This window comes from Pagrus pagrus (genome assembly GCF_965226575.1).
Source record: "Pagrus pagrus genome assembly, chromosome: 11".
Classification (NCBI taxonomy): domain Eukaryota; kingdom Metazoa; phylum Chordata; class Actinopteri; order Spariformes; family Sparidae; genus Pagrus; species Pagrus pagrus.
In genome coordinates, this window is record NC_140195.1 from 30,663,969 (window position 1) to 30,687,514 (window position 23,546).

The following is a 23,546-nucleotide window of genomic DNA, read 5'->3' on the forward strand; positions in this document are numbered from 1 at the left end:
AAACTTCATGAATGTTTTTGTGACAAAGTAGTTTGTGTTCCACTCATTCATCACAGAAACATGAGAGCTCATCATTGGAACTGAAGACTGCCATGATATACATGTTCTTTACAAGTGGATGGAAACTTTTGACTACGACTGTAAATGTTCTGGTAACACTTTATAATAACCATCAGTTGTAAATGTTACCTTTATAGTTAATTAAACTTTAATTAATAGTTATTTCATTCTTCTCACTAATTAAATGCTTTATTAACCATTTATTAAGGCATTGTAAATGTTTATTTGGCCATCTAAATGATGTCTATAGGTGAACTACACAGTATTTTTATCAACCATTTACAAAGTATTATAAACATCAGTTGCAACTTTATACAAACAATTGCTAAATGAATGGTTTATAAAGCATTTGATTGTTTAACTGTGAAATAATTATTACCTAAAGTTTAATTTATTTTTACTTTACATTTATCATTGATGGTTAAGTGTTACCGATGTTCTTAAATGGGTGATTTGCATTGACAGGGACACAATGTATTTCTCCAATAAACACATACGAGTTTGCAGAAATATATGACCATGGCAGTCGCACTTATGCTGAAAGATATATTCAGACTATTTTCATTTGATCTTGCTTTATAAAAGCTTTTGGTCAAGACTGTGAAATGTGAATATGTTCAATGCAGCAATATCTAAATAAAAAAAATAATCTGGTTCATGTTCCAACAACCTCCCCCATCTATCTGCTCCATGTCATGCCTCGGCACCATTTGACCTCTTAAATTCTTAAATATGCAGTCGGCAGCTCAGCTTCAGTGACTCAGTCTGGAAGTGTTTACTGAAGTCCTGCAGAGTGCGGCGGCGCTGCTTGTGGTCTTTCATGACCAGTGGCCCCCTGAGGTGCTGCCTCTATTGGCCCTGAAAGGCCCTGAGAGGCTCCCAGGCCTCCGTTGTTTAAGGTGAGCCCACTTTGTCTTTGAGGCAGCTGAGCAGAAAGAGGTGTCCAGAGAGCCTTCAGCTGGCTGTGGCTGAATAGCCACAGGCAGCACCTCTCTGCTTCACTCTGTCCACATGTGTTCACACAGCTCCAGCTGCTGAGGACAGGCAGGAGCTTAGAAGTGGACATTGTGATTGTGGTCCTATTTCTGTGTTTGATCTGTTAGATGTTGTCTCCAGAATTGGTGGTAAATATGTTTAAAGCTGTTGATTAAAGTGTCCGTTCTCTTTAACCATCCAGTCAGGTTTTTAGTTCAAATCATCCAGGTTCTGAGCTCTCTGACTCTGAGATTTCAGCCTTTAATCAAATACAATGGAAGTGCATTTTGTTTTACATTCACATGACAGTTATGAATAAGCTCATCCACATTACAAAAGCATATAACTGTAAATGATTGATGCAGAAGTACTGAATGCAGAACAGTTTTCCTGTGCTTCCAAACCCATCTGCTTGAAATTTATGTATTTAATACAAGTCCTACTCCCAAAATAGTCGAGACGCTGTGTCAAACATGGTGATAGTGTCATGATTGGTTATGAAAAGTGGCATCCTCGATTGGCTCAGTCATTCACAAGCAAGGAAGGGGTGCGCTTCACCACTTTGTAAAAGACATGACTGTATAAAGGTTATTACTACATGGACTCAGGAACACTTCATAAAACTCTTGTCAGTAAACACAGTCCGTTTGCAAATGATTGCATTCTTTTTTTAATTTATTACATTTCACATTTCATCCCAACTTTTTTGGAAAGGTTGAACTGCAAATATGTTTACAGCCACATGGAATATTTGTTTTTATCAACATACTGTCAACAATGCAGGTTTTGGTTGATACTGAAAAATGAAACCCTCATAACTGAAGCTTATCACACTCAGTACACATATCTGTCTGCTTTGTGTATGTCCATCCATCTCAACCTTCCCCCTACAACTTCTGTGTGCTGCAAGACTGCAAAACTTCCTGGACTGGATAAAAACAATGCCAGTGATCATAATTCAGGCTGCAATTAAATTCCTCCAAAATGTTTTTGGAAATACAATTTTGTGGTTAATAAAAACTAAAGTGATAAAAACTAAGTGGTGCTACATAACATGTATTTAGGGCCCAACTGATATGTCTTTCAGCTGACATTATTGGCTAATATTGGCCTGTCACAGATATATCAGTATCAGTATATATATTGTTGTTGTTATGTGCCAATATGAAAACTTTATTTAGAGATAATAATGCAGAAAAATATGCTTGGGATAATTTTTAATTGTTAACAAGTTTACTGTCCTTCAAATGCTAAGCTGTTCCTCTGTTGGTCATGGGAATGTTCTGCTACCAGAATGAGGAGGACATGCAGTGGGTCGGACTCAAGCCCTGGGCCACTGCAGAGAGGACACAGCCTCTGTACATGGGATGCACGCTCTACCAACTGAGCCACTGTGGCGCCCCGAGTTCTACAGTTTTTATTTTGATATAGATTTAATAACTTTATTTTCACAATAGAAAAAGGTGTGTCGGATGATTAGGCTCATGTCTGATTTTCAGTAGTATATATAAAACTGACTTGAGTAAACAGTGAAGGCAAGTTGAGGTGAGGTTTGTAGTAGCTGGTCATGGTGTGAAAAGTCGGCCCTTAGGCTGAGCAGATAGGGGAGAAAGAGATCCTTATCAGAGACAGCACACTAAAAAATACATTCTCCATCTGTCATCTCTCACACACATAAACAACAGCTGTGGACAAAGCTAAAGCATCAACTGGCCATTTTGTGAGAAAGACTTGGTTTCGCACTAATAAATTCATCAATTGTTGAGCCAATGTAGTCTGTTCGACTGGTCAGAGCCTATGGAGCAAAACTGAAAGCAGATCCTGGGTGTAATTATACTGGAACTAATATGATTTTCAAAATGACCCATAATTAGTTTCATGTAGCTCTCCAGAGCTCTGTCAGCCTTTGTTCCCAGGTCTTGGTTAAAGTGGGGAGCAGTATTGTCAGTATTCTCCACCAGAACCTTCAATTTACACATAACAGTCTTATCAAGTGTCAGTCAGCACAGGACTTGTGTCATCTGTCTATTAAGCATTTTGATCAACCAATGCTTTTGTCCACTGAAATGATACCATCCACACTATTTTGTTGTATGCCCCTGCAAACACATAACAGATCAGTCAGTTCTAAATGTAGTGAGTCCAGGGAACCTTGACGGTCTTGAGGATGGAAAACAATAGGTGTATTAACTTCATCATCACACAAATGCAGAGGTTTTGTTAAAGTGTACTGTGTGCTACCCCTGACCAAAACTAAGGAAAACAATAAACGCCTATGAGATGCTAATTACACTGCAGTTCATCCAAGCACTGAAACCGGCAGTGTAACACTGAGGTCATTCAGGTACAGTTAAACATGGGGGTGGGTATTTTTGAACTCAATTACTATACTTTTATTGATTAAAAAAAAGAAAGAAAGAAAGAAAGAAAGAAAGAAAGAAAGAAAGAAAGAAAGAAAATGAAAACAGATAAGAAGCAATATGACATAATACCAATAAAAATGGAAAAAAAAGTGCTTGAAAATGATAAGAAAATGCAGCAAACATTTTCTTATCAGAACGCAAATAAAACTGAGGTGCATAAAAGACAAATGGCAGACAACCATACAGGACAGCACATAGTTAAAAACAGTTACATTCAAATGCTGAGTAGTTTGAAATCAACGTCTTAAACTGACCTATAGGTATAACTGTATCAAGTTTAAATGTACATTGTAAAATGTTCCAAGTGTATGGAGCACTGAAACTGAAAGCAGTTTTCCCAAATTTAGTGTTTACCTGGGGAACATGCAGCATTATACTAGAGCGTGTTGAATAGTGACTCTGTGAGCAGTTTAATAAAGAGCTGATATATGGTGGCATGTTGCCCTTCAAGGCTTTGAACAGAAACGCAAACCAATGGCTGTCACGTCTTATTGTTAAAGGTACCCACCCAACTTTTTCATATAGAATACAATGATGAGTGGAATAACTGTTACCAATAATAAATCTGAGGGCGGAGTGATAAAGCCAGTCGAGTGGAGTAAGAGTGGAGACAGAGGCATGTCTATAGATAACATCACCATAATCCAGGACAGATAAAAAGACAGCTTCAATGATCCATTTCCTACAGGACATGGGGAAAGTAGTTCCGTTTCTGTATAAATAACCAATTTTTTTGTCTTAGCTTGCTTGCAAGTGTGTTAATATGACATTTAAATGTGAGTTTCTGATCCAACCAGATACCCAAATGTTTGTATTCAGAAACCCTTTCAATACTGTGTCCTGTTAGAGTGGTAACATGCAGAACAATGTCTGTGATATCTCTAGCTCTTGAGAATATCATGAATTTGGTTTTGTTTGCATTGAGGACACATTTCAGGTTAAAAAGAGAATCTTGCAGTTTGTTAAAAAGCTTGCTGGAGAATTGTAATGGCTTTATGTGCAGTTTTAGCACAGCAGTACAGGACTGTATCATCAGCATAAAGATGGGCGTTGTAATTTGTTATATAGGATGTAATATTATTAATATAGATTGTGAATAAGACAGAACCCAGTATTGAACCTTTAGACAATGGTAAAAACACGGAACAATCACTTCCTACAGTCACACATTGTTGTCTATGAGACAGGTAGTCCTTGAACCAATTACAGGAATTACAATCAAAACCAACATCACTTACCCTCTGTATGAGCAAAGCATGGTCAGATAAATGGATAGATCTTCATCATGGGAAATGAAATACACAGAAAATATACACAGCAAATTCAAGATTCAACATACAAGATTAATTTAAATGTCATTATGCAATATAAGATTGTATAATGATATTTCTATCCATAATTCCCTGAGGTAAACACACACACACACACACACACACACACACACACACACACACACACACACACACACACACACACTCACAAATACTTTACAGATTAATAATTAAATTATAATTTTCAGAAAATTACAAAAAAGTCAGAAAAACAAACTTTTAATGGTGAAGTGTTGAGGATGAGTTCAGGGGTCTCACAGAATCAGGATAGAAGCTACTGTGTAGTGGTATGTAGCAGATACTTCTGTATCTGTTGTCAGGTGGCAGCAGATACCTCTGTATCTGTTGTCAGATCAGATGACAGCAGGGTGAACAGACTGTGGCTGGGTGGGTGTTGTCTTTTAGTATCTTTGGCCTCTGTGCAGGCATCTCACTTCACTGATATCACTGATGCTCAGTAGATGGTACCAGTGATGTTCTGGAAAGTTTTTATCACCGGCTGCAGAGATCTTCTGTCCTGGAGCAGCATGTCCGTGCATTTATCAGTGTATGATGTTTCCAGTCAGGATGCTTTCTAAATATATATTTAAGTAAAATATAATCTAACCATTTCATCCATTTCATCAAAAACACTTTGTTCAAGTCGATTCATTATTAGATTGATTCTTTAGGACAGGAAAAGTCAACATTTAAAAGCTGTAGGCTCAGAGGGATACAGCACACACTCTGATCTCAGTGAACATCCTGAAAAACATAATTGGGTATTAATTTGGTTGTAAATCAGTCTCCATAGAACAGGGAAATGGAATTACAGCTATCGTTATTAAGTGCCTCCTTTTACATAATTGGCTTTGGTGGAATTGGACATTAATTGTTTAATTAGATTTGTTTTTTAGAGAAACACAGTGTGTGTGTGTGTGTGTGTGTGTGTGTGTGCTGTATAAATCATTTATCTAGCACTTGCAAAGGTTTATAATCATCAGTTGCAACTTTCTAATGGCATCCGAAAATTTCTACAGATGAACTACACACTATCTATAATGCATTTAGTATGATAAACATCAGTAACAACTTTCCAGTAAACAATGTCTTAATAAATGGTTTATAAAATATTTAATCTTCTGTTAACAGTAAAATCACTATTAATAGTGCAATATTTAAGAAGTGTGTCAAATTCATACTTTATAGAAATAGGGCCAGCATATCACTTGAATAATAGCTACCTGCTGCTAACTGTAGCTGCTGTTAGCTAGTAAGCTCAGTTAACTGTGCATCTAGCAGTCATATTAGCTGCCTGGAGTGGGAGCGCTGATCACTGAGGGAGTGTAGTTGTTATTTACTTTTGGACTATCACCTCTTGAGGTACATAGTGGGTAGGGGCTAGCTGGTTACAATGCTAACTTTAATAGATTTCTCTGTAACACAAGACAGACATTTTAACATAACTTAAAAACTGTTATCTCTGTTAGTTACTTTTTTAGTGTTTAAAACTAAAAAAATTACATATTGCACCTGTTTAATTAAGTTTAATTAACTATAAATTTACAATTTTTAAATGATGGTTATTTTAAAGTGTTACCATTTGAAGTTGCTACACATTATGCCAGTGATAGATAATAAAGAAAAACATGGACGTGTTTTTGTACAAATTGTATTTACTCTGTAACAAAACCAGGCTGTTATGTGAAACCCGTGAGCGGTTTGTTATTTATGCTGCAGCACATTTGTGTGCGTCTGTGTTTGTGTGAGGAGCTGCACCGTGCTCCCATTTTCCTGATAAGACATAGCATGCCAATTGAGGGATCTGGTGGAGACAAAGATGAAGTCCACGTTTAGCCTTTCTATCGGCTCTAGGCGTCTGTCTCATTAACATAATCTCTGCTCTCCTTTATCAGCTGGATAGAGGAGCTGACCCTCCTGATCCACTGGCCTGTCAAACTTTATTCTCCTCCAGTCTGGGGATCCTTATTGTGCTGCCTTCCAAAGCGAGCGTGGAGCTACTGCATGCAACACACCACCAGTGCTGTTGAGGCTGTCACTGCCAGTGACACTGTGCTATGATGTGTACTTTCATTTAAATGTCCGATCATTGTGAGCCTCATTTTCAGCTCGGCTTTTCAAATTTGCTCTCAGGTGACCCAGTTTTTATGAAGTCTCTACTCTGGCAAGTCAAAGTTAAAGGCATACATATTAGTGTACATCAATAAATTGAATGTACAAGTGTACATTCAATTTATTGCCAGAATGCAGGCATTTATAGGGTTTCTCATGTTATTTTAGTCAATTTTATTGATTTATTTCATTGTAAATTACCAAATTATATGTTTGCAGTGTGTTCCTGTTGAAACTTTATATTTCATTACATCTCAGTTACTAGAGAACAGACCTAGAAATCCTATATTAAAGAATCATTAGGTAATCATTTGTTAATGAATATCTGTGAATTGATCATTCTGACCACTTGTTCCTGATTAACTCTGACCTGGTAAACAGCAGAAACCAGTAATTCATTGCTGATTACTTCCCATTTGCCTCATTCCCAACTCATCAAATACCGATGCATTTGGGTCCCGGCCAACCCAACCTTCAATCCCAATGCATTAGTATTTGACGAGTTGGGAATGAGATTCAAAAATCTACTTATCTTACAGATAGGACCTTTAAACATTAGTTACTGTTTGTGTGCATCTCAAGTAGTGATACAGTGTACATAATTCTGAGTAGTTACTAAGTAGTCCCTTACCTTACTTAATTCCTTACCCTCTTTGTTTTCCTTCAAGTAAAGTGGTGTATCAGTAGCTACTGATAACTGAATCATTACTTCATGAGTACCTGTCCATTCATTAACAAGTCTCCTTTTCCCTTTTGTTCCTGATTATTTCCTCACTTGTTTCTTAATTAACTAATCATGAATTAATCATAACCTGCCCTATACAATTGGATTAGGAGTTACTAGTAACTAATGGTTAACTAGCAGCTAGTTCCTCATTTGTTCCCAATTTGTTCCCTATAACTACCAACATTTTGTGTCCCTTGTGGTAAAGTGTTAATGATAAAATAAGATAAAATAAAATGCCCTTCGTTGGTAGAAATGCTAGTGGAAATATTCCATCAATATGGTTTTGAGAACTTGTTAAATGTTTTATGTGTTCCAGTTTTGTTTTCTACAGTCTTTACTGTGAATATATTTCCAGCTAACACCACTCCCAAAACTCTGGTAGAAAATTAAGGTGACTGGTTTGGAAAGGTAATTCAAAAGAAATGAAAACAGGCAAACAAAGAATAACAAGGCTTCCGGCAATTAAATTCACACTGTGTGGGGCTGGCGGAGACAGAGAGGAAGAGGAAGAGTCAGAGACTGACACTGTGAGGTGGGGAAGCCTCATTTTCAGTGACATCCCTCCCTCCCTCCCTCCCTCCCTCCCACCTCTGCCCATCTCCTCCTCTAAATCTAGCAGTGTGGGGGAAACAAAACAGAGTCCATCCCGTCGCAGCAGCACCCACAGGACCCGGAGGTGCCTTTTGGAAAGTGATCCCAGCCCACTGCAGCGGCCTCAAGTGTTGTCACGCTAAGTTAGTGCCAAATTACTTTGCAGCAGCCACCCCCCACTCAAACCCCCCCTTCCCTCGACCAACCTACCAGCAACAAACAAGACATATACTCTAAAAGGAAAGTTTCTTCAAAGATGTGCATGTGTATAAATATAGATACAGTGTTTTACCTTGGGTTTAAGGAAAAACAAATCTTTGCAGGAAGTAAATTGTCAAAGAATTGAATTAATTAATGCAGCAGCATGTCCTGCGGCCACATGTAATCCGTTGAGAATTCTCTCTCAAGGGGGGCAGCTAGGGGGGAATACAAAAAGATATTCTCCCTGAGACTCTTCCAGTGGCCTGTAATGGGAGCCTCGCACTAATCTCATAATTCCTTGTTTAATTAAACTACAGAGCCGACCCTGTAGTTGTCTAAGCCAGTTTGATGAGCCTTTTCTTTCTTTCTTCACCAGCACATGATGAACTTATGCACGGAATGAATGCACTCTTACAAACAAATCAACAAAGTGTAAAAATGATCCATGTCTTTTTGGTTTATGTTTTTATTTTATTATTTGACAGTAGTACTAACAGTTTGTGTTTTTTTGTGTCCTTTCATTCCATATTTTGGTTGAATACTTTGTACACATAGGTCACATTGTGGGATGATAAAAGTTGATGTAAATAACATAAGTAAAGTTACATAAATTACATAATTATAAGCCCCATTCACACTGCCCTTTCAATGCGGTAATTATTTGCTGATACTCCACTTCGCCGTCTGTGCAAAAGTTACAGATGTGGAGAGGGGCAACAGTTTCCCAACCACAGCAGAGGCAAGACAGATTCTGTGTGAATGGAAAAGTATCCCTCTTCACGAGTGTTTACTGATGATGATTGTGTAATTATGACATTTAGAGTGAAACATTTTTGCTTTGTCACTTTCCAGGATGTATGGTGGGTCAGGATCTCAATCACAACACATTATAACTGCATCCATATGATCATAAACAGTCAGCCGGTACATGTTTAGATTGACAGGTGGCATAAAGGTGAGCCTTCGTTGCGGAGAAATGTGGAGTCTCTGTGTGAAAAGGGCTTAAGCAGCTGGAGGAGTTGTTACAAAAGTGATGTGATTGAATTTCTATAAGTAACTTGTTATTTTAACCCAAAGTATGGTCTTTTCTGAAATCTAACCAAGTAGTTTTGGTGCCTAAACCTGACCAAAATGCAACCCTCTCAAAATATTAGTATTTTGGAAGTCTAACCAGATATTTCCTTTTCCTCCTCTTGTCTGTGTTTTCTCTCCAGTTTGATTGTCTGCTGTGTTTCACCTGTGTCTAATTATCCCTATCAGCCCTTGGGTACATAGTCTGTGTGCTCCCTGTTGTCGCTGTCAGTTCGTCTGTTCAGCTTCCCTATGTCTGTTGGTAGGTTTCTGGTTTTTGTTGGCTTTTCCTTCCTGTTCGCTCACATCATTCCTGGTTTGTACTTTGCTTTTGATTTATACTTTGTTTTTTGGTTGTATTTGTTTAGCTTTTGTTTTGGTCTTTGCATTTTGGTATTTTTACATTTGTTTGGATTTTATGGTTTTGGAGTTCGGCTTTGTTATTAAAAGCTTGCTTCTTGTTCAGCACTTGTCTGCCTGTGTCTTGCGTTTGGGTCCCATTCTGTGCATCCTGACATACATATGTTTCAGCATAACAGCATTTTCTCAGCAACATCGTCATTCAATGTTTTTACATTCAGTGCCTCTCTATAGACCATCTTCTTTGTTACAAGCAGAGTGTGGGCAGATCCTACATTGGTAGTTTGGAAGTTAATGCAAATTTCTTTACTTCAAACTTTGGATTTTATACAAAATGGACAAATTTAATTGTTTTTATTTTGCATATTCATTTGTGTTTTTCGATTTGCCTTCTTTCTTTCAAGCAAAAACTCAGAGAGGCAATCCCTGAACTGAATATGTTAGTACCCTGGTATGTGTATAAGACCTCTGGACCCCAGGATGCCTTTAATTTACCAAAAATAATGTAAATGCTTTGCTGTCTTATGTTCTGTTAGCACCTTTCTGTCACAGTTTTCATCCAACGTCCATAAAAACAAACAAACGTGCCAGCAGATGATACATTGCTTCATCATTTCACTCTAGATAGAATACTTATATAGCATTTTTAAAAGGATCATTTTTCTAAAATACCCTTTTTATCAATGTTGTGATATTCTCAAACACAGTTTCCTCATACAAAAAGAAACAAGATTCCTCAGAATCTGAACATTGTGTTCAGAGTTTGGCTTTCTTTCATGTGTCATATGAAACTCATGAATGTCATATATTTTGTCATTTAAAAAAAAAAGTGGGATGTCAGATAAACCTCCGATATGCAACCTGATCTGTTTTCATTTGGACTGTGATGTCCCATAGACCACACTAGCATTATATCTTATTAAAAACTGCGCTCCAATCCTGGTACATTAGGCACCCTCACCCGAAATAGATATCTGCATGCATCAGATAATCTTCCACGGCTCCTTCGGCATGGACACATTGTGTGTGAGAGAAATCAGCTACACAATAAATATTAGTGGACTATTTTCAGCCTCCCAGTGTGTTTGTCTGGGTTGCCCTGAGGCCCAAAGTGAAAGAATAGTGCTACACACATCACCAAGGTGGTCTGGAGAGATTAGCAACCCTCATTCCACTCCAACTCTCTGCACTGTGCCCTGAAGGATGCTGGGATATGCAGGTTTTGATATAAAATTGTACTTAACAAGCACAAGAAAATTGTTTTGTCATATAAATAACCATACAGAGAAGTCAATGCTGGCTGTGCTATGTGAAGCATCATTTATCCCTCCTTCCTGTCTCTCTGTGTTTGTCCAAACCTGATACCAAAAAAGTTGGAAAGCTGTAAAACGTAAATAAATCAGAATGCAATGATTTGCAAATCCTTTTTAACCCATATTCAATTTAATACAATACAGAGATGGTAAAGGTGGACTTGCATTTCTATAGAGCTTTTCCAGTCTACTGACCACTCAAAGTGCTTTACAACACCTGTCACTTTTGCCCATTCACACACACATTCATACACTGATGGCAGAGGCTGCCATGCAAGCTGCCAAATGCTCATCAGGAGCAATTTGGGGTTCAGTATATTGCTCAAGGACACTTCAACATGGAGCCGGAGATTCGAGCGAGCGACCTTCTGATTACTGTATGACCCGCTCTACCTCCTGAGCTACAGCCGCCCCAAGATGCATATTTAATGTTCAAATTGCAAAACGTCATTGTTTTTTGTAAATATACACTCATCCTGAATTTGATGCTGCAGCACGTTCCAAAAGCGTTGGTACAGGAGCATGTTGACCGCTATGTTCCATGACCTTGTGTTTACCAACACTAAGGGTTTGGAAGTAAGCAGTTTTGAAAGTGAAATTCTTTGCCATTCTTGCTTGATATATGACTTGAGTTGTTCAACAGTCCAAAGTCTCCACTTTGTATTTTTATAATGTGCCACACATTCTCAATGGGAGACAGGTCTGGACTGTAGGCAGGTCAGTCTAGTACCGGCACATGTGCAGAATGACACTCGGTGTTGTCTTGCTGGAATTAGTAGGGATGTCCCTAAAAAGACATCATCTGGGAGGCAGCATATGTTGCTGTAAGTACCGTTCAGCATTAATGGTGCCTTTGCAGATGTGCAAGTGACCCATTTCATGGGCACTAACACACACCCATCACAGAGGCTTTTCAACTTTGCATACAGTGGTAACAATCTGTATTGTCCCTGTCATCTCTAGCACAGAGGACATGACGTCCATGATTTTAAAGATAAACATCAGACCACTGCACACATTTCCACTTTGTGTCAGTGTGAGGGGTCGAAGGTCACAGCAATCAATGTTGGTTTTGTCCTTTCCCCTTATGTGCATATATTTCTCTGCATTCTCTGAATCTTTTGATGGTATTACGGATTGTAGATAGTAAAATCCATAGATTTTTTGCAATTGTGCGTTGAAAAACATTTTAAATTGTTGGTTACAAACTTACCTGTTTACCTGTGGAATGCTCCAAACAGGTTTTTTTTAGAGCATTACATATAAAATCATAATATTGCTTATGATTATTACCTCTGCCAAAGAGGTTATATTTTCACCTGTGTCCGTTTCTTGGTTGGTCGGTTTGTCAGCAAGATTACAAACAAACTAGTTTTTCCTCACTCGAATCGAGGGTCGAAGGACAGAGGGTGTCGTCTCTGTACAGATTGTAAAGCCCTCTGAGGCAAACTGTGATTTGTGAATTTGGGCTATACAAATAAAATTTGATTTGATTTGATTTGATTTGAATGAATATCCACAAAACTTGGATGAAGGATGGGTCTCGACCCAGAATAGACCCCATTAACTTTTGGTGCTGATCTGGAAAAAGGAATGGGCTATGAATGAGTACAAAATGGGACTGTGGGGCCATGGCGGAGGTATGCACTTTACTGTGTGCCATTCTAGTATTATATATGTGAATGCACACATTGTATTTCATTTGAAGACATTTGTGTTTCTCCAGGCAGTCGGATGGATGAAGTGTCAGATGTCGAGTCAGAGCCTGACCTCCCCCTCAAGAGGAAGCAACGCAGGAGTCGGACCACATTCACAGCAGAGCAGCTGGAGGAGTTGGAGAAGGCTTTTGAAAGAACCCACTACCCCGACATCTACACCAGAGAGGAGCTGGCCCAGAGGACCAAACTCACTGAGGCCAGGGTCCAGGTAATACATCCAGCTGTAGCAGCCCAGTCAACAGGATAAAATGTTGGCAGTAAACATTTCTGCAAACCACTGAGAAGGCTGTCAAGCCAGTGACCCCAGTTCAAGACTTTCTTTATTTATACTTTATTTTTTATTGTGGTTTTTGCTTTTGTGTTACATCAAACAAATGAACAAAACAAGAAAGAAAATTGCAGACCGACAGTCATACTGGGGGTCATCATGGGTATGAAAGCGAAAAAGAAATTAGGTTACATTGCAATGTTCCCATTAGTCCTTTAACCCTTGAAAGAGATCTTCTGATTATGACTTGAGTCAAATTAAAACATCCATAATTGAGAGTCCATGCTATTGGTCTAGGTGCAGAAGGGAACAGGACAATCCTTCAACAGGAGAAATCATTTATGGGTCAAATAATATTTCCATTTTTTTCCAGTAGGCTATTTGTCAAATTTTTCAGCAGCACGTCTCAGAGAGAAAGTTAATCGTTCCATTATGTAAAATTCTTGAACTATATCTGTCCATTCAAGGATTGTTGGAGACTCTTTACTTCGGCTTTTCCTGGTTTTTGCTTTTTTACTAGCTGATAGTAGTATTTGTAGTGAATGTCTGTCTAGTACATTTCCCGAATATATTACAGTGAAATTAAAGTCAAGCTCTGAGCCGATTCTGGATCTGATCTCTGTTACTACATCTGTTCAGTAGGCAGAGATATCAGGACCCTCCCAAAAAAGGTGATAGTGACCTGTAGACATGTTACCACACATTCTCCAACAATGGCCATTTTCGGGTTTGTTACTTTGAGATTTTTTTTATTCTGGGGGTTATGAAAAACCTTAAGATATTTTCCAGGTGAATTCCCTCCAGATACCTGAACTTAAGGTGTTTGACTGTGTCTTACAGATATTTATTCATTTTCAGTAATTTGTATGTTAGCTTCCGTCTCCCATCTTGATTTAACATACATTTTAGAAAGGCCCCTTTCCAGTTGTAAAGATGAATAAATCCTGGATATAAGTTTTCTTACTTTTACTTTTTATGCATCAGTGCATCAGTGACTACCCTAATCAGACTCATCCCTGTCTCTCCAATAGTTTTAATATTATTGTCGAGCTTTTTATGCCAGACGTTCAGAGGGGCTGCAATCCAGTTAGTAATTTGCCTAGGTGTCATTTTGGGATATATAATATAGACTGGAGGGGAATGTTTGTTTGGCTTTGTTCTAGGTCCTTCCATTTTGCATCACACTTAGAATCACACCAGAAAACCAGAAAGCGCAGCTATGCTGCTTTGTAATAATCTTCCAAGCAGGGCAAAGCCATTCTGTCTTTGTCTTTTGGTAGCTGTATTGTCTGAAATCTAATTCTTGTTTTTTGTGTTCCCTAAATAAAAGTCGAAATCAATCTATTCCATTTATTAAACTGCTTGGGAGGCACTTCAATGGGTAGTGACTGAAAGAGAAAATGTATTCGGTTGTACATGTTCATTGGTAACAATGACCAGCGATTTAAATCTGTTTTAACATCATCTGTTATGGTAGTATAGTTATGTCCATAGATAGAAGATAGATCTTTAGGTATTGTTACACCTAAGTATTAAATTGTGTTATTTTTCATTTGAATTTACTCCATTGAATGTTTTCCTGTGGTTCGTAATTGAAGGTAAGAGTTTGCGTTTTATGTACGTTTAATTCATAACTGGAGTATGAACCAAATCCCCTAAGCAGAGCCTGTAGTTTAGACAAACTTGTATTGGGGTTAGTAAGGGTCACGAGAATGCTGTCTGCGTACAGGCAGGTCTTAGCCAGTGGCTCAATGAAGATAGCAAAAAGTGTGGGGCTAAGGGGGCATCCCTGTCGACATCCCCTTTCAAGGTAAATTTTTTTTGGATAAGTTCCAGTTTATTTTCATTCTGGCTGTGGGAGAATGGTATAAAGATTTTAGACATCCAATTACCCAGTCATCAAAGCCAAAGCAATTAAGAGCTAAATATAAATATTCTCAATGAACCGACTCAAAAGCCTTCTCGGCATCAAGACTAACGAGTACTGTTTCCATATTATTGCTTCTCGTGGTTGATAATGTGGAGAGCACACCTCACATTGTGCTGGGTTTGCCGGTTTTTAACAAACCCTGTTTGGTCCGTGTTAGTTAAATCTGGGATTATATTTTCCAATCGTTTTGCATATAGCCTGTTATCCATGTTTAAAACCGATAAATGTCTGTACAAACTACATTCTGTCTTGACTTTACCTATTTTAGGGGTAACAGAAATTATGGGTTCTCTCCAGGACAACGGCGTCTCCCCTCCCATAAGAATAAAAACATTCCTTGAGTACTGGAATTATGGTCTCCCGGAAGGGAGAGAAAGGTACAGGCAATGCAATCTGGCATTACAATATAATCTTACCAGCCTTTTTAAGAATTTCTCAGTCATTTATGTTTCATGGGGGACTATCACACTTTGTCTATGTTGCGTCGGAACCCCCACAGCTATCCTGGATGTGTTTCAAGCGTGTTTCTCGGTGTCGGCATGAAGTTGCTCCTGTCGTTTCCCAGGGAAAGTTCTCTCAGTTGGGCTGAGGATTTGCCTTTCGTGGGGGTCTCAACTCCAAGGTGGTCGGGGACAAATGCCCTTTTCTTCAGGTCATCCATCGCCTCTGGTGCGCTGTTGTTTATAGCTGGGCCGCTGTCGAAAAACACCTTGAGATTCGCTGGGTGTGTCTGGAAGCGAAGTTGCATTTTCCTAAAGCGCCCTTCTGATGGTGAAGTAAGCCTTTCTTTCCATGAGTATTTTGGTCGGTTCATAATATAGCTCTTTTTTTTCTTCCAAGCAGTGCGTAGCACCAATTCTTTAACTTTGTACTCCAGGAACCAGACGACAATGGACCTTTGGTTGCCGCCTTATGGTGGTTTGAAGCCAAGAGACTGAGGATAGTGTTGCAGAGGGACAGTTCAGGTTTAATAAACTTTTCTAGAACCGGCCCAAGAATTTTAACCTTTGTGTGAAGCCACTGGATATTTTTTAGGGAGACCTCAGGATGATTTCCAGTTGTGTTTGTGGTGACCAAAACAGTTATTTTAAGCCAAAACATGATCTTTTCCTAACCAAGTGGTTTTTGTGCCTAAACCTAAAGAAAGTATAAACTGAGTGTTGTCACAACATAAAATTAAAAACTGATCCAACTAAGGGATGGATCCAGGAATTTGTATCTCACTTTCTTTAATATTGCAAGGTTTTTGTTTTTTTTTTGGACATTTTTGTTAATTTCTCAGGGAATAATGCATGGGTGTTGATGAAAAAAATCTGGTTGGTATCTATGAGTGAGTACAATTTGATGCAGATCCAAATAAAAATCTGGACCTTGTGGATTTAATGATGTTTTATTTGATATTGGATTAGTCTTGATTTAATTAAGGTCTGCACTCTACTGAGTGCCATTCTATTTATCTTTGTATCTCTTAATCATTTTGAGAAATCACATCATAAATTCAAAATGGCGACAAGATGAGGAGATCTACTGAGTATCTCTGGTATTACTGTTAAATCTTCTTATTCTCAGAAAGCCACACAGGTAAATAAAATATTTTTCAACTAAATAAGGCGTTAAATATTATGATATAATTCACTTGAATAGTTTAATTTAACACCAATAATAAATAATCTTCAGATTTTATCTAAATATAGGCCCAATAAACAGAATGAACCCTTTTCTGTAAAATGTTCACTGTGGACAGATGTATTTTCAGTCACAGAAAAAAGATGTAAAAGAAAAATATTATTAAAATCTGGATCTGGACGTCTGAACATTTCATTTAGTTGATGAATATTGTTTTTACCTGTTTGGTTTTCTGAGAAGGATTTAACAGTTACTCCTGACCCCACTTTTTGTAAAGTCGATGCATTGTGTCCACTGCAGTGTGTTTGTTCTTCAAAATAACATATATTGAAAAATAAAAGTTGTTTAAGATTAAAAAGAAACACAGAAAAATATGTTACGTTGTGATATAATAATTCATGCATCAAAGGGCTAGAAACACTATCCCCACTTCACTTGTGTAAGGGTGCCTCTGTCTTGTCAGATTTTTTGTCCCACTGAATCTAGGCCACAGATTCATTTGGACATTTCTAGCCATTATATCACATGTTGAGCAAGGTGCTGCTTAACAGTGAACGGCTACATGGTTACATGTTAATGTTTGTTGTCAGGTGTTGAGCGGTGAGGAGATCACTGGTTTTCCTTTTTACTTGTATTTTCTGACTTTGATCTTCTGATACACACATCATACTTTCATAAGTCTCTGTGATTGGATTCATTTGTGTTGTCATGACATGTATTGTTAATATCACATTATTGTTATAATTTACAGACCAAATTTCATATACACATACACACAGTTGAATGCAGGAGACCGTGCCTGCTGTTGACATCTCAGCTGAGAAACCTGTCTTTGGTTTCTGACAGCTCCACAGTGTGTAGAGAAAATACTGTAGAGCGCTGACAACAGCTGTTAGGTGTTCAGTAGTTGGGTGGGGGCTGCATTCCTCATGCATGTCTCACTCCCCAACATTTTGGCTGGAATCTGTTTTTCCCACCACTTTCAAGCCTACCACTCATTGTAAAATTCACAGCAGATCACAGAAGGGTCTGGGCGGTCTCACGGGAGCTTTAATCCACAACAGCCACGTGGATCAATCAAGACCAAGCAAAATGGAGAGAAAAAGAAACCAGCATGGCATGGAAACTAGTCCACACTATGCCACTTTGCTCTTCTAAGTGCAGTCCTCAGAATGATCTACAGTATGTACCTCTGCCTGACACTGTTCACCCGACAGTCACACAGGTTTCAGAAAGACATTTAAAAAGGAACAGTTAATATACAGTTGACAAAACAATTTCAATTAATTTAGATTTTCAATGGCTCTGGAGCTTTTGACCATATCACATGGTTCTCATCCATGTGGACTTGTCAGCTAATAAGTATCAGAGTTCAAGGATGAATTGCCATTGCTTAGAATCGTAAAGTTTGAACGTCTAGGCTACATTGTCCTACAAAGACAATCTGCAGTAACGGAAGCAGTGAACACGATAATTATAATTTTCAGGCTGGACATCAAACTGTAAAATTGTTAGCAAGATGTGTTAGGTGTTGCTTTCATTTGATGTCTTTTTGGGCTGATTATTTAACCTAAAAAAAGGTGTAGAGGTGTAATTTCTAAAATATGTCCAGAAAGGTCAAAGGTTGCTCCAAAAACGTAGGGGGCATCATGTCACCAGAGTAACAGGATGCTGCTCTTTGCTAGCTATCCTTGGCCATAGCTAGCTACCGTTAGCTGATTAGCTCAAGGTTCAGTTAGTTGTGGAGCCAGTCCCGCTAGAGTTTGCCTGGACAGAGACCTTGGTTGATAGTGAGAGTCACCAGGGTTTAGCCGCCTGTGAGTGAATCAATCTGGAACTGAACACAGCCTCTAAGACCAACTGACCTTAGTTTGAAGACAGGGGATGCAGTACAGAGGTGACTGACAGTGACTGGGACTGAGACTTGAAAAGCAGTCCACTGGTCTATCATTGCTGTCCAATAATACTGTTGGATGCATTATGGACAATTCAAAATCAGCAGAACCAGATACATTGCCATTTTATTCCATGCATTGTTCTTCCTTTCCAAAACCTGGTGCCTACATTACCCACAATGCACCTTAGCGACAGAGTGACATCACTGGAGGCAGTTTATCAGATTACATGCAACTTCCTCTGGAGCCACAAAAGGCTTTATACTACTTTTTTCACATATACAGTAGTACCCCCAACACCTGTAAACATACTTAGATTTGTAAAATTAGTGCCATTATCCATTAAGTACAAATGCATTACCATTAGAAGAGCTATAGTCAGCGACTGGAGGCACGGAACATGCTGAACAAGGTCCTTCAATTCGTCTCTCAACTTCCTTGTTGGTTCAAGCAGCTGTATAAGTTCAACCCTGCATGCAGTGCTGGCTCTAGCCACTTTGTTGCCCTAGGCAAGATTAGGATTTGGAGCCCCCTGTGAACAGCCATCGGAAACACCATCAACAGTTTAATTACTTCTCAAACAAAAACACTTAAGTAAACAGAGCAATATAACAATACAACGTAAAATCAAAGTTCCAGTGCTGGTTTTACGCAACTATTGAAAAAGTCCTATTGACAGCTTCAACAACATGCATTAAAAAGATGATATGTTCAAACAATACAAAACAGTGCAAAACATATAAAAATAGAATTTAAAAGTTCCAGTGCAGGTTTTGCTCAACTATTTACAAAGTCAGTGACAGCAATTTTTCTTTTGCTTCAATAACATACGTTGAAACGGTGCTATGGTCAGTGACGGTCTTTGTACTTGAAAAACTCACCTGCTTCAGGCTGCGTTCCGCTGGAGGTAGGTGGCGTGCTGGATGTGGTGGTACTGCTGCTCCTTGTTGCCTGACCTGCTGCTGTATTCAAACATACACCACTGCATTAAGTCTGTTGTGTCATTCTACTTCATATAAAGTAGGCACTGTACAAATAAACTTTATTTAATTTGACTAAGACCAGCATTTAATTAGTAACAAGGTTTAAATGTAACATTCAGTAATAAAGATAACAACAACAACAACAACAACAACAACAATAAAATCAATAATAACACAGCAGTGTATCAGAGACCACAAATCCTTTTCTGAACTTACATGTTTCAGAGAGTGATGTAGATGGCAGATTAGAAGGCCATTCTCCAACAGCTGCTGGAGGCTTCTGCAAAAATGTCCTGAGTGCATCTGGACTGTTCTAGAGTAGATTAGCCTGATTATTACTTTACAAGCAAAAACATGTAGCTGCAGCAGACAGAGAAGGACAAACAGCTGCTGCAGCCTGCGCACTACTGCTAGCACCAGTGGTTCAACATAACACATCGTTACCTAATTGTGATTATGCATTAGTAAAATAAAAGATGTTGCACTATAATTCAAGGCTGCTCCTGGCTAATGTCTGGTCACAGGACAAGGAGATGTACAAAATGAAACTCTGTTACAATTAGGAGGTGGTTGTTCAGTTGGACCCAAAAGTAGACACCAAGACAGGGAAAAGGTAGACTGGATAAGGAACTACAGTTGTAAAGGTGAGCTTTATTAACAAAAGCTGAAATAACCCCAAAAACCAGTCATCACACAGGCTTGCCAAACACCGTGAAATCAGAGACTGTTGTGCAGACAGAGACCTGTCTCCACCACTACATCTCAGATCACGCTTTTGCACTCAACGGGAGGACTGTGTTCCTGGTCGACAGAGCGCAGAACTACAGTGGGACGAGGAGAGGTGGACTCATCATTTATGCTTGCTGCTCACACAGTCAAAATTGATGGACAGTGTTTCCCATCTTTCCACTCTTTTTGCCAAATGAGGCTCGATTACAGAACCACATTGTGGTATTGTGGGCAAAATATATGATTTGATAAAAACGGTTAATTAAAAAAAAAGTGTGCTGTTTAAAGTGGAGACAAACAAACTGAATTTGTCACCCAGAGGAGAGACTGACCATCAGGGCTGCAGTTTAAGTCTGACCATATTCAATGTGTATATAAATAAACCTGGGATTAGGTTTTCTTCTTGAGTGTCAGGATTCACTAACTGTTTAATTCGGTTTATCAGTGAGTCCCTTAGGGCTATCTATCTATCTATCTATCTATCTATCTATCTATCTATCTATCTATCTAATACTACTACAATAACTCGAGAAACTGGGATGGACTACAGGGAGCCTACAAATTGGAAGGAAGTGTAATTGCTGAATTACCATCAGTGAATGTATACGTGCATGTGTGTTGGGAGAGAAACTGATTTGCTTCCTTGTCAACAGTTATTGAGAAGATTGATACCACTCACATGTCCCTACATGTTTGAATATGGAACCAGTCAGCACTCTGTAAGCTTAGCTAAGCACTGAAACAAGGGGAATCAGATAGCCTGGTTCTGTCCAACGGTAACAGTCGACACCCACCTGCCAACACCTCCAATACTTACTGATTAATACGCTTTATCTCCTTTGTTTAGTCCATACAAAACACCCCAGAAACCACAATTCTATGTGTTAAAGGGGGTTTGTTTGATTTATTTTTAATTTTTTGGCCAGAAGCAGTTCCTGTCTGGAGTCTGAGCTGGTTGCCTGGCAACTGCTCCTGCCCATGTGTTTTACTGCCATATTTTGAAACGTAATCTATCCACAAGATTCCTGGGGAGGTTACTAGGGAAACAATTATGGGTGATTCTTCCAGTGCTCAGGAGAACTAGCATAAGTAACATAGTATCATGATAACGGAACCACTGATGGCACTTTCAAGGCTTTAGAAACGTTAGCTAAGTGGGCTAAGGGATAATAATAATGATGTTAGTAGTATTCAGACAATACATTCATGAACTTAGATTTTCTAGAATGAAAAAAGCACTGTTGAAGTAAGAGGATTAGCATCCTGTTGCCATGAAAAATGCCAGTTCTGAAAATACGAAACACATTTCATGATTTGATTGACTGATGGTGGCACAAATAGTTCCCTATAAATACACACATGCAATCATACATTTTGCCTTTATAAATCAAACTGTCCAGTGAAATAATTAACCTGTGACATCATGTCAAGGTTAGTAGCTTTGCTCAGGAGGAGGCTATATTCTGTTTCTCCTCACACTTTCCTTTGCAGAGGGAGTTGGACTATTGGGTTGATCAGTCAGACACTGCTTCTTCTGCTCCTCTTGCAGTAGTACCTCAGGGCGACAACACCTGTTCTAATTATTTGAGTCTCCTCTTCAGAAATAGAAGTCCAAATGATCTTCTCCACTTGAAAGGCATGTTTTCATTTGCTCCAAATGAAAAAAGAGGATTCCCGAAGAAATTGGGTGGGTCGAAAGCTGGAGGCAATATAGATTCCTGCTATGGCTCTGGATGTGGGATGTGTGTGTGCTTGTATTAATTCATGTAAGTGGCATTGTATGGTTTGATTCAAATGACGCAAATGACAAAAATGCAGTTACCTGTGTGTCCTAATGTAGGACAGTGTGTGTTAGGAGGAGACAGTGAAACAGAGTCAGACCAGCTCTGTAAATGTGTTTTCTGCAGACTGACAGGCTGAGACCTGCTCTTAGATTCTGTCTTCTAGTTGCTTTAATTAAGAACTTGTAAATTAGTGCCATGCTGATTTGAAAAAGGAAACAGTTCAGCTTTTGGCAATACACACACCTTTGTCATTTCTTCCTGATTTGACTCACTTACCGGGAGGTAAGGGGAGTAGTGTGTGTGCGTGTGTTTGACATGTCCTCATGTTTCACATCCATCCTTCTCATTTTAAACCCTAAAGAAATTACAATACACCTCTCGTCAACTGATGATACTGCTTTTTAGACCAGAATGCACTTATAGTTTATGACCATGACCTTAAAAATGGGGTTGACAAGATCGTAGAAACCAGCAAGAGCAAGCTAAATTTGAAAGTAGAAAGTTCAATTTCAAACTTGATAGCCCTGTATCACTCTAAATTTCAAACAACCCATAACTGCTTAACCATCATTTAAGCTCACCAAATCTAGTATAGTGATATGCCTGATGTCTTTCATCAAGATTCATGCATTATTCCCTAAGAAATTAATGAAAATGTGGAAAAACACCTTGAACATCTCATAATACCAAAGAAAGTGAGAAACAAATTCCTGGATCCGTCCGTTTATCCGGATCTGCACCAAAAGTCAATGGGGTCTATTCTGGGCCGAGACCCATCCTGCAGTTTGGTGGAAATCTGTTCAGTTGTTTTTGTGTAATCCTGCTGACAAAGCAGCCAACCGGCCAACCAACCAACAAACAACCCAACCTTTTTAAAATGTTTTATTATAGTTTGGTAATATTAAGTTTCTCTACATGGGCTCATCTGATGGAGGAAGACTGGTAAAATGAATGATAAATTAATTTATTTTTCCATTAAATTTTTTGTTTTTGTTTTTTTGCTGACCTCCAGTAGTTTAACCTTCACATACTCCGCTTATGTAAATGTGTATTTTGTGTTGTGTCAGTGCACAACACTGTGTACACTGTGACACCACTGTTGGGAGTATCCAGCAGTGTATGTGCTTATCCCAAAGAAGCTACTGTGACAGTGACATAGCATGTGGCACAGCTGCCGGCTAATGTATGATTAATTTAAATGAAAGAGAAAAGCCCACTCTGAGTTTGGTAAAAAGTTGAACAACTAACAACTGATGCTTTTGGTTTTTGCTATGTTTTTACAGGTGTGGTTCAGCAATCGAAGGGCCAGATGGCGAAAACAAGCAGGAGCCAATCAGCTAGCAGCATTTAACCACCTGTTGCCGGGTGGATTTCCTCCCACGGGGATGCCAACACTTCCTACGTACCAGCTGCCAGAGTCCAGCTACCCAACAAACACTCTGCCCCAAG

At 38.8% G+C, this 23,546-nt stretch overlaps 1 protein-coding gene and 1 long non-coding RNA gene across 5 annotated transcripts in view; one reads left to right on the forward strand and one right to left on the reverse strand.

Moving 5' to 3' along the window:
* LOC311265254 (paired box protein Pax-7-like) overlaps positions 1-23,546 on the forward strand; it is an 88,698-nt gene that overhangs the window by 16,528 nt on the left and 48,624 nt on the right. For all 4 annotated transcript variants that reach the window (XM_084366725.1, XM_084366727.1, XM_084366726.1 and 1 more), the window contains exons 5-6: positions 12,891-13,090; positions 23,381-23,546. In XM_084366725.1, the coding sequence (XP_084222851.1) occupies positions 12,891-13,090; positions 23,381-23,546 (366 nt within the window). The remainder of the gene's footprint in view (positions 1-12,890; positions 13,091-23,380) is intronic.
* On the reverse strand, positions 18,904-19,895 carry LOC311265255. Its single transcript, XR_014623560.1, has 3 exons — positions 19,801-19,895; positions 19,483-19,563; positions 18,904-19,133 (listed from the first exon to the last, which is right to left on the reverse strand). It is a non-coding gene; the product is annotated as an uncharacterized lncRNA (long non-coding RNA).